The sequence below is a fragment of the Otolemur garnettii genome, unplaced genomic scaffold, assembly GCF_000181295.1.
Source record: "Otolemur garnettii isolate 467f Iridium unplaced genomic scaffold, OtoGar3 scaffold00211, whole genome shotgun sequence".
Taxonomy (NCBI): domain Eukaryota; kingdom Metazoa; phylum Chordata; class Mammalia; order Primates; family Galagidae; genus Otolemur; species Otolemur garnettii.
The window spans coordinates 1,605,480-1,617,130 of record NW_003852606.1 but is presented as its reverse complement, the minus strand read 5'-3'; the positions used below and the strand labels follow the sequence as shown (position 1 = coordinate 1,617,130).

Here is an 11,651-nt window from a genome sequence, read left to right as displayed (position 1 = left end):
AAAAAAAAAAAAAAAAAAAAAAGAATTGACTGTGATCAGCCCTCCTCCTGGTGAGGTGGTGACTGCTCACTCTCCAGGATCCCCTCCCCGAAGGAAATCGAGGGAAGCCCCTCGCCTCAGGCCACCCTGTGTCACAAGGTAGCCTGTAACCAGATCTCCGTTCTTTCTTGTATGCAGGTGCTCATTCCCACATCCGAGGACTGGGGCTGGATGATGCCTTGGAGCCTCGGCAGGTATCACAGAGTGGGCTGGGGTGTGAAGGCCATTCATGAAAGCCTTAGGTGAGGATACTCAGGGCTCTTTGTACTGTAGGGACTGTGTTATATAATCTTCCAGACCTTTGGCTATGTATTTCTAAACTTAAGCCACACAGCTTTATTGGGGTGGAGAGAGCTTTTTTGATGTTTCCCACAAGTCCCAGCCAATGTCTGCTTCTATTTCACTAGCAGGGTGCAGTAGAAATGCAATGGTCCAGTAGGAAGTAACTTTATGTGCTCTTGCCTCCCACCCCACAGGCTTCCCAAGGCATGGTGGGTCAGCTGGCAGCACGGCGGGCAGCCGGTGTGGTGCTGGAGATGATCCGGGAAGGGAAGATTGCTGGGCGGGCAGTTCTCATTGCTGGCCAGCCAGGCACAGGGAAGACAGCCATTGCTATGGGTAAGAGGCCTCACAGGGTAGCAGTTTTCTTGATCTCTGCCAAATAATCCCTCCCATGTAAGGCTTGGTCTGGATCAGCCACATTTAACGGACAACCCACAATGGTGATGGCTTAAACACAGGATTCATTCTCTCTTACAGAAGAATCTGAACAGGTGAGCCACTTAGGACTTACTGAGCAGTTTAACAAAGTCTTCTATCTTCCTTCTTCAACATCCTCTGCAGGGGTGGTGCCTGTAGCTCAAGGAGTAGAGCACTGGCCCCATATGCCAGAGGTGGTGGGTTCAAACCCAGCCCTGGCCAAAAACTGCAACAACGACAACAAAAAAAATCCTCTGCAGTTGCTGCCACATCAGAATCACCTCATGCTCTATAAGAGTGCCTAAGCTCCAGCCTTCCCACCCATACTCAGGTAGCCGAAAGAGAGAAGAATTGTAACGAGGGTCCACCACCTAGAGTGGCTCCCTTTAAGCAGCTGACTTGGAAAGCCCACATGCCATGTTTCCCCAAAAATAAGACACTGTCTTGTATTTATTTTTTCTCAAGAAGACACACTAGGGCTTATTTTCAGGGGATGTCTTATTTTTATTAAGAATAATACAACAATCTACATTTATTCAAATACAGTTAACTCATCTTCTTCTGGAACGTGACAGGGGGAGCTGACCTTGTTGGTGGGGCTGGCACTAGTGATGCATGAACTCCTTTCCTCTAGCCATTCGCATGAGTGCAATAGGATGCCTGCAACCACGGTTACCACCTATGCACCCGCGCAAGTGTGAATGGCTGGAGAAAGGAACTGTGGCAGATAAAAGGTATTCTAGTCTTCCTTACTACTCCTCACCAAAATGCGAAATGCATGGCATGGCGATGCAGATACGCTGCATAGCCACACCCATCACTAGGTCTTATTTTTTGGGTAGGTCTTATTTTCAGGGAAACACGGTACTTTTGTTAATATCTCACTAATCAGAACTTAATCCTGTGATCACACTTTGCTGCAAGGGAAACTGGGCCATTAAAAGACTTCTTTTGATAGCTGGGAGTTGTGGTAGGCGCCTGAAATCCCACCTACTTAGGAGGCTGAGGCAAGAGAATCGCTTAAGCCCAAGAGCTGGAGGTTGCTGTGAGCTATGATGCTACAGCACTCTACCCAGGGCGATAGCTTGAGACTCTGTCTCAAAAAAAAAGGACTTTTAAAAAAATTTGGACCATTACTGTCTTAAGAAAATGAAGGTTCTGGGGCAGTGTCTGTGGCTCAAAAGGGTAGGGCACCAGCCCCATATGCCAGAGGTGGTGGGTTCAAACCCAGCCTTGGCCAAAAAAAAAAAACAAAAAACAAAAAATGAAGGTTCTAGACCTAAGGAAGAAGGGGAAGATGGGCATTGAGTAGACAACCAGCAGTCTCTATTGTAATCCACTAGTGATTTATGATCTTTTCACTTACTACTGTCCCTATTCTTCCTGTTGAACTCCTATCCATCCTTCAAAACTGTATTGGGCATTTCTGTCTCATTGAAGCTTTCTCTGACCCATCTTTCTTCCCACTTACTTCTACCTTTGTGCTCAGACTATGGAACCAGGCAGTGAGAATAAAGGTGACAATAAGTCTTCAGTTAAGATAAAGCAGTTGTCATTCAGGTGGCCTTAGTATGCTAGGCTGTCACAGCCCCTGTGGCCCTGGTCTCGATCACCACAGGAAGGAACCAGGCGTGACGTGACGCGGATTAGAAGTACAAGCTTGCAGGAAGTGGGCTAACCTTGATTGCTGGGTAGCCCTGAGCAACCTCCGCAGTAGGTGAGGGGAGTATTAGACAATAACTACATGCCTAAGGATTGCCAAGGGCTCAGTCTCTTTCTGCGCAACGAACACCTGCGGACTGATTGCCCAAGGGTCCACCCCCCCATCTGCAAATCATCTTGCTCAGAGGTCATCTGGCTCTTGGCATCCTCTACACTAGGCCTTGGACTGGACACAGGTTCCCCTTCCCCAGGGCTCTGCCCAGCCTGGAGCCAAGTTCTTACAAGGTAGGGTGGCTCTGAACCCTCATTCCTGGTAAGGAGAAAAGCTGATTTCCCACAGAGGAGGTATCAGGAACTTGATTTCAAAGCTACCCTACCTAACCCAGACCACCTCCTTCCCAGGCATGGCGCAGGCCCTGGGCCCTGACACCCCATTTACAGCTATTGCTGGCAGTGAGATCTTCTCCCTGGAGATGAGCAAGACTGAGGCACTGACACAGGCCTTCCGGCGATCCATTGGTGTTCGCATCAAGTAAGCATGAGACCCAGGCAGGTGCCAGCTCCTGGCAGCCTTGGGGTGACCTCTGCCCTGGCCAGCTGTCCTTTACTCAAGAGCTTATGAAGTTCCTGATTTCTGAGGGCCCAGACAGTGGGGCCGTCTTCTCAGATCTGCTCTCTGGCTAGGGAGGAGACCGAGATCATTGAAGGAGAGGTGGTGGAGATCCAGATTGATCGGCCAGCCACAGGGACGGTGAGTCTGTGTGTCTATGAGTCTACTCTCTACTGAGGCCAGCTGTAGCCCCAGGGTTGGAGGGAGGAGGTATCAGTCTACAATGAGGTCAGAATCTCATGGAATGTTCCAGCTGCAGATTGGAACCATCTGCCTACCTATAGTAGGGGGTCAGTTGAGTTGACAGTGGGTTATCCATTTGCAAGGACATTGTCAACAATTAAAACCAAAGTTGTGGGCGGTGCCTGTGGCTCAGTGAATACTGAGGGTGGTGGTTTCAAACCCAGCCCCATCCAACCTGCAACAAAAAAATAGCCGAGTATTGTGGCGGGCGCCTGTAGTCCCAGTTACTCTGGAGGCTGAGGCAAGAGAATCACCTAAGCCCAAGAGTTGGAGGTTGCTATGAGCTGTAATGGGCAGTCTACCAAGGGCAACAAAGTAAGATTGTCTCTAAAAAAAAAAAAAAAGAAAAAAACCCCAAAGTTATGGAATAATTGAGAGAAGATGTGGAAATTCCTCACAGTGAATTCCTAACTAATGGTTAACTTTAAAAATCTGTTCACTGGGTGTTAGGCAGTTTAGTACCAAAAGCTGTGTCCTTTCATGTTAAAACACATGATAGAAGTGTTTTTCTCAATTTGTTTTCTTTTTTTGAAGCCAAGAAAGGTGTTTTAACCTTTTGTCACATATCAGGTGCAAAGAAAAAAAAATAAGCATGTAGTCTAAAGTATCATGAGGCAAATGCCCTTAATAACCACCACCATAATCAAAAACTAGAGCTTTGCCCACCCTGAGGGGCCCCATCCTCCTTCTTTCCATCATGACCGAAGTCTCCCACAGAAGTACCTACTCTCACCCACAATCATCTTTGAGCCTCTAAACTTAGCATTTTATCACCCTAGTTTGTCCTATCAGGTTTTTTTTTTTTTTATATTTCATGCTTTTTGTCTTAGAGAGGGGGTTTCATGTTGTCCAGGCTCAAGTAATTCACCTGCCTCATGCCTTTAAGTCTATTTTTTTCTTTTTTTTGAGACAGAGTCTCACTATGTCACCCTCAGTAGAGTGTTGTGGCATCACAGCTTACAGCAACCTCAAACTCTTGGGTTCAAGTGATTCTCTTGCCTTAGCCTCCCAAGTAACTGGGACTACAGGCACCCGCCAGAATGCCTGACTATTTTTTTTGTTGTTACAGTTTGGCTAGAGCTGGGTTCGAACCCGCCACCTTCAGTATATGGGGCCGCCCTATTTCTAGAACTTTTCTTTTCTTTCTTTCTTTTTTTTTTTTTTTTTAAAGAGACAGAGTCTCACTTTGTTACCCTCAGTAGAGTGCTGTTGGCATCACACTGCTCACAGCAACCTCCAACTCCTGGGTTTAGGTGATTCTCTTGCCTCAGCCTCCCCAGTAGCTGGGACTACAGGCACCCACCACAATGCCTGGCTATCTAAAACCTTTCTATCACCCCAGAAAGAAACTCTATTCATTAAGCAGTCATTCCTTCCTTCCCCCGACCCCTGGCAACCACCAGTCTGCTTTCTGTCTCTATGGATTTGCCTATTTGGGGTGTTTCATACAACTCCATAGAAATAGAATCATATAGGCTGGATGCAGTGGCTCAGGAGTTTGAGAAAAAACAAGCCAAGTTGTGGCGGTTTCCTATAGTCTTAGCTATTTGGGAGACTGAGGCAAGAAGATTGCTTAAAGGAGTTTGAGGTTGCTGTGAGCAACATTGCCACGACACTCTACCCATGGCCACTGAGTAAGACTGTGTCTCAAAAAAAAAAGAAATGGAATCAATATAATACGTGAATATATCCATCCATGTATAAATATAAATCAAAAAATTTGTCTTTAACTTCTTTCTCTAATCCTGGCCTTTTTACCCTGTCTCCCGTCCCTACAAAGGGAACAACCACTGGTAGCATAATTTAAGATAATTGGATTTCTTGGGGAAAGCCTGAGAAATATTAACTATGCTTCACTTTTGAGGAGGGTACATGGAATTCTTTTTTTTTTTTTTTTTTTTTTTGCTTACCTGGGTTTTTTGATTTTGTAATCAGTAAAAACACCTTTTATTGGGCAGCACCTGTGGCTCAGTGGGTAGGGTGACGGCCCCATATACCGAGGGTGGCAGGTTCGAAACTGGCACCAGCCAAACTGCAACAGAAAAATAGGTGGACGTTGTGGCAGGCACCTGTAGTCCCAGCTACTTGGGAGGCTGAGGCAAGAGAATCGCCTAAGCCCAGGAGTTGGAGGTTGCTGTGAGGTGTGACATCACAGCACTCTACTGAGGGCAATAAAGTGAGACTCTTTCTCAAAAACAAAACACTGTGTACTGTTTTGAGATAGGGTCTCACTGTGTTGCCCAGGCTGGCTTCAAACTCTTGAACTCAAGCAGTCCTCCCACTTCAGGCCCCCAAGGTGCTGGGACTACAGATACAAGCCACTGTGGCTGGCTTGTTTACTGTTTATTAATAGCTTTATTGAGTTGTAATTGACATACAATAAGCTGCAGAATTTGAAAGTGTACAGTATGGGCATGGCACCTGTTGCTCAGTGGTTAGGGTGCCAGCCATATACACCAGGGATGGCGGGTTCAAACCTGGCCTGGGCTTGCTAAGCCACAATGACAACTACAACAACAAAAAAATAGCCAGGTGTTGTGGTGAGCTCCTGTAGTCCCAGCTACTTGAGGCAAGAGAATCACTTAAGCCCAAGAGTTTGAGGTTGCTGTGAGCTGTGATGTAACGGCACTCTAATGAGGTGATATAGTGAGACTTCATCTTAAACAAAAAGAATACAGTATGTCAATTTTTTGTATGTGTACCCACATAGTCAGCACATCAGGGTGGTGACTATATCCCTTGCTCCCAAAAGCTTCCTTGTCCTTTTTTGAAGCTGCATAGGCCGGGTATTGTAGCTTACACCTATAATACCAGCAATTGAGGAGACCAAGGTTAGAGGATTTGTTGAGGCCAGGAATTTAAGACTAGCCTGGGCAATATAGTGACACCCTGTTTCTACAAAAAAAATCAAAGCCGAGCGCCGTGGCTCAAGCCTGTAATCCCAGTGCTGTGGGAGGCTGAGAAGGGAGAATTGCTAGAGCTTATGAGTTCAAGAGTTGGTTGAGCAAGAGTGAGACCCTGACTCATAACAAAATGAAAACCCAGGTGCGGTACCTGTGGCTCAAAGGAGTGGGGCACTGGCCCTATATACCAGAGGTGGCGGGTTCAAACCCAGCTCCAGCCAAAAACTGCAAAAAAAAAAAAAAAGAAAACCCAGTCAGGTACCATGCTAGCGCCTGTAATCCCAGTGGCTTCCGGAGGCCGAATGGGATGCCCACAGCCCAAGTCTGAGTTTACAGTGAGGTATAATGCCATTGCACTCTGCTAGAGCACAGGTAGGACTTTCTGTAAGGAAAAAAAAAAAGGCAAGGAAATAAAAATAGGCTCAGTGCCTGTGGCTCAACTGGCTAAGGTGCCAGCCACATACACCTGAGCTGGTGGGTTTGAATCCAGTCCAGGCCCTCCAAACAACAATGAGGGCTGCAACCAAAAAATAGCTGGGCATTGTGGCAGACATCTGTAGTCCCAGCTACTTGGGAGGCGGAGGCAGGAGAATCTCTTGAGCCCAGGAATTGGAGGTTGCTGTGAGCTGTGATGCCATGGCACTCTACCCAGTGGCGACAACTTAAGGCTGTCTCAAAAAAACAAACAAAAAAAAGAAATAAAAGTTAAAAAAAGACAAAGAAAAAATCTTTTTAAAAAATTCAAGAATATGTTGAGTGTTATGCACACCTGTAATGCTAGCTACTCCAGAAGCTGAGATAGAGGATCACTTGAGCTCAGAAGTTTGTGGCTGCAGTGAGCTATGATTGGAAAAGAAGCTATACTTTGGAGGCCTCTCTGAACCCCTTCTCTGGTTGGTCACCCCTCTTAGGGCTCCAAGGTGGGCAAGTTGACCCTTAAGACCACAGAGATGGAAACCATCTACGATCTGGGCACCAAGATGATCGAATCTCTGACCAAAGACAAGGTCCAGGCTGGGTGAGCTATTGGGAGCCCTGCCAGGTACCCAGGACTGTGGGAGAGCATGGGCCCTTCCTTTCTTCACTCCTGCCTTCCCTCCTCTTCGCAGGGATGTGATCACCATTGACAAGGCAACAGGCAAGATCTCTAAGCTGGGCCGCTCCTTCACACGTGCTCGTGACTATGACGCAATGGGCTCCCAGGTACACTTGGGCACTGGGAACCCCTTTTCCACCAACTCAAGGATGTTTCTATCTCCTCCCTCACCCTCATGGCCTATGGGGTCTGGATCCTCCCATCACTCTGACCCCTATGTCCCTGGTACTCCTGGGTCTTCCCTATAACCCCAGGACAGCTGGGACCCCTCAACCAGCCTCACATTGCCTCATGCTGCCGTGGTTTCTGAGGTCCTTCAGGAACCCCCTAACCTTCAATGCTCTGAAATGCCTCTACTCTTGACTTCTTTTTGTACCTGAGGTTTGGGAATCACACCATCTGGCCTCCCAGCCCCATTCTAGGGGGCTCTGGTTTCCCCCATAAAGGTCTGTGGGCCCCTCCTTTATGCCCTTTCTACCCTTGTCTCTACCTTGCCTCTTAGACCAAGTTCGTGCAGTGCCCAGATGGGGAGCTCCAGAAACGCAAGGAGGTAGTGCACACCGTGTCCCTGCATGAGATTGATGTCATCAACTCCCGCACCCAGGGCTTTCTGGCTCTCTTCTCAGGTGAAGCCCCTCCCACCCTGTCCCATCCCAAGCTTGGCAGCTCCACTCAGACTCTCCCTGTTCCTGGGCCCTCAGGATGGCCTACTTGCTCCATGGCTTTTTCTCTCTTTCTCCATCTTTGTTGGCTGCCCCTGTTCTCCAACTACTATTGCTATCATGGGAGTCCCTCCCTCAGGTTGTGCGATGGGGGTCCCTGCTCTCTCTTCCTGCTGGGTTCTCTGCTTCTGTTCCTCCTCTCTGAAGACATTTCAGATTCCCTGGCCCTCCTGTCACTTGCTGTCCTTCCTTTGTTCCTGGCATCCTGTCTTTCTCTTATCTTTGCCTGCTCTCTAGCCCTTGACCTCTGTCTCCTCTCCAACATTTCCTTTTTTTTTTTTTTGAGACAGAGCCTCAAGCTGTCCCCGTGGGAGAGTGCTGTGGCATGACAGCTCACAGCAACCTCCAACTCCTGGGCTCAAGCGAGTCTCCTGCCTCTGCCTCCCAAGTAGCTGGGACTGTAGGAGCCCACCACAACGCCCGGCTATTTTTTGGTTGCAGCCATCATTGTTGTTTGGCAGGCCCGGGCTGGATTCGAACCCACCACCTTAGGTGTATGTGGCTGGCGCCTTAGCCACTTGAGCCACAGGTGCTGAGTCAGATTTCCAATGCTTCTTGTACCTCCCACAGGTGACACTGGGGAGATCAAGTCAGAAGTCCGAGAACAGATCAATGCCAAGGTAGCTGAGTGGCGTGAGGAGGGCAAAGCAGAGATCATCCCTGGGGTGAGTTTCTAGGACATGGCTGGGGCAGGTGGCGGGTGTAGATGGGAATGGGGGAGAGGGGATGACTTTGACACATGCCCCAATGGCTTCCAGGTGCTGTTCATTGATGAGGTCCACATGCTGGACATTGAGAGCTTCTCCTTCCTCAACCGGGCCCTGGAGAGTGACATGGCACCTGTCCTCATCATGGCCACCAACCGTGGCATCACACGGTGAGCCAACTGCAGGGCAGTGGGTATGGCCATAGGCTAAACAGGGAATTTTTGTTGGTCACGTTGTTAGGTAGGTACTGTAACTACAGTGGCTCAGACAAGTGCTTTTCCCTTAGATAAAGTGGGAGGGTAGGTAGCTCATGTGGGATGTCCCAGCCTGTGCTCTTTTTGTCTTATTGCTACTGCAGTGCTTGAAGCTGTGGTTTCTAAACTGTGTGCCAAGGGATGCCAGGATGCTGTGGGAACCTCGCAAAGAGTGCTATGGGATGTCTTTGAATTTTGAGGGATGCATAGTGACATGTGTTAGATGTCATAAGCCACTTAGTTACATAAGCCACTAACTATTAAGGCACTTAGACCAAACTACTTAATCAGTGCACCTCTTGATGCTACTTTTGGCCTAAGGATGCTGTGGAAAAATTCCTGAGACACAAAAGGCACCATCCTCTGAGAGAACCTCTACCCCAAGGTGTTGTGGGCACCCTGTGTCCTAGCTGGCTGTCCTCTCTACTTCATCCATGTTTTAGCCCACAGGAAATGGGGGGATGTGGACAGCAAGTATTCACTGTAGGCTGTGATCTGGAGTTTGCTCCCCACACTTCCCTCATATCCCATTGCCCAGCACTGCCTAGGCACATGGCTATGCCTGGCTGTAAGAGAGGCTGGAGACTGCACTGCAGCCATGTCCCTAGCTGAAACCGGGCAGTAGGGGGGTAGATATCATGAAAGGGAAGAAGCAGATATGGCTACAGGGGAGGGGGCAGTTGTGCCTCCCTCAGTGCTTGGCTCTTTTCCAGATGAGCTCCTAGGACCCTCAGAGGCAGCTTGGGAGGTAGATTCTGTCTTGGCTCCATTTTACAGGTCAGGACAGCAAGGCCCAGTGACCTGCCTAAGGTCCCATGTCTAGAAGGTGGCAGTTCCAGAATTTGATCTCTAATTTGCAGCAAGTGCAGATCAGGGCATAGGAGCTGCCCAGGTCCATCTCCTGTGAGGAGCAGCAGATACAGGCCATCCTCACTATCCCCAGAGTTTGTATCTGTGAGTCTGCTTACTTGCTATAATCTATTTGTACCACTAATTTGCACCACTAATTCAAGTTATCCAACTCTCACTTTCCCAGCTGAGGTTGAGCAAGATGATGTTCTACCTGCTTCTTTCAGCTCTCCAACTGTTAACAGAGCAATTTTTTTTTTGTTTAATATTTTATACTTTATTCCTTCATATTAACAGGTTAAGAAAGAAAAATTTTCCCAAATACTGATTTATAACAGAGCAATTTTTTGGTGTGTTATCTATTCAGTACTGTATCAGTTGCCATTTCTTGTGTGTTCTTGTTGGTAATTTTGAGCTGACTTGCTGATTAGTATTCCTGAGTGCAAGAAGGCTATGATGTGCCTTTGGAGAAACTATGTGTTAGAGGTGCTTCATTTAGGCACAAATTACAGTGCCACTGTTGTGGGTCTGGTGTTAGTGAGCTAACAATGTATGTTAAATAAGGTGTCTCTGAAGAGAAGCATGCACAAACCAAGGTGATGTGTTGATTGAATAGAGTATTGTGACTAAAGGCTGCAGGACTTCACTGAGTATTCCCGCAGCAGTAGTGGTGAAGGATTAGCTAATTGGGTATTTGTAGCAACTTTATAGAACTAACTACTGTGAACAGCAGGACTTGACTGTGCCTCCCAGCACCTGCCATGGGCCAGTCTGGACTGGCCCTGGTGTGGAAGGGATCAAGGCAGGCACAGTCCCTTCCCTTGTGCAGCTCTGTGTTGAGCAGCAGAGTGGGACCTTGATCAAGTAATCCTGGACATAGATATCCAGGTAAAACCAGCCCTAGCTCTTCAGGGAGGGTGCCCTCGGGGGATTGACGCAGTTGGTGAAGGCTGTGCAGTCAGGAGGTGACGTTAGGAGGTGATGGGAGCCGGGGGCTGAAGGTTACAGGGCATTTGGCCCAGTGAGTGGGTTGTGGTGGGGGAAGGAGAGCTGGGTTCTGTGAACATCGCCTTGTCTCCCTTCTGCCTGTCCCAGAATCCGAGGCACCAGCTACCAGAGCCCCCATGGCATCCCCATAGACCTGTTGGACCGGCTTCTCATCGTTTCCACTGCTCCCTACAGTGAGAAGGACACGAAGCAGATCCTCCGCATCCGGTGCGGACAGGACCAGGCTATGCGCCTGAGAGGCAGGGCTGGTCTCCACCCTGTTTGACAGATAAGATATTGAGGTCTGGTGGGTGGAGTGTGACTGGCCCAAGGTCATTGGGCCTGCAAGAGAGAGGACTGAGGTGGGCATCTAGGCAGTTGGTCTCTGATCTAGGAGTAGGAGCTACTGTGGGAAAAGGAGGAGAGGTACCAGTGACTGGTGTCAGAGACAGGGCCAATGGGTGGGGGTGAGGAGGCCCTAGGCTTTGGTCCAGCCCATTTCTGCTCTTATCTCAGTGGCTCTTCTAGCTTGAGCATTCTATGATTCTGAGACTCAAGCTCCATGTATTCCCTGGGGAGGAGGACCAGGGGGCTGCTGTGGCTACTTCTTTAGCTGCAATGAGAGGCCAGCCCTGGCTGAGCCACCCTTGCCCTGCCTGCCTGCAGATGTGAGGAGGAAGATGTGGAGATGAGCGAGGATGCTTACACAGTGCTAACCCGCATCGGGCTGGAGACGTCACTGCGCTATGCCATCCAGCTCATCACAGCTGCCAGCTTGGTGTGCCGGAAACGCAAGGTCAGTCAGCTGAGCGAGCCACAGTGGCTGGAGAGGGCAGATGACCCATTGCTCACTCCAAGGGCTGTCTATGGGTTGCATTTT

At 48.7% G+C, this 11,651-nt stretch overlaps 1 protein-coding gene across 3 annotated transcripts in view; it reads left to right on the top strand.

The window, feature by feature from the left end:
• The window catches only part of RUVBL2 (RuvB like AAA ATPase 2), a 20,811-nt gene that overhangs the window by 7,796 nt on the left and 1,364 nt on the right, over positions 1-11,651 (top strand). For 2 of the 3 annotated variants that reach the window (XM_023507887.1, XM_023507888.1), the window contains exons 3-13: positions 178-233; positions 516-657; positions 2,803-2,932; positions 3,085-3,151; positions 7,068-7,174; positions 7,266-7,359; positions 7,755-7,878; positions 8,545-8,639; positions 8,733-8,851; positions 10,880-10,999; positions 11,438-11,567. In XM_023507887.1, coding sequence (XP_023363655.1) covers positions 178-233; positions 516-657; positions 2,803-2,932; positions 3,085-3,151; positions 7,068-7,174; positions 7,266-7,359; positions 7,755-7,878; positions 8,545-8,639; positions 8,733-8,851; positions 10,880-10,999; positions 11,438-11,567 — 1,184 coding nt within the window. Of the gene's footprint in view, positions 1-177; positions 234-515; positions 658-2,431; positions 2,686-2,802; positions 2,933-3,084; positions 3,152-7,067; positions 7,175-7,265; positions 7,360-7,754; positions 7,879-8,544; positions 8,640-8,732; positions 8,852-10,879; positions 11,000-11,437; positions 11,568-11,651 lie in introns of those variants that run through there. The other variant, XM_023507889.1, reaches the window with a different exon arrangement.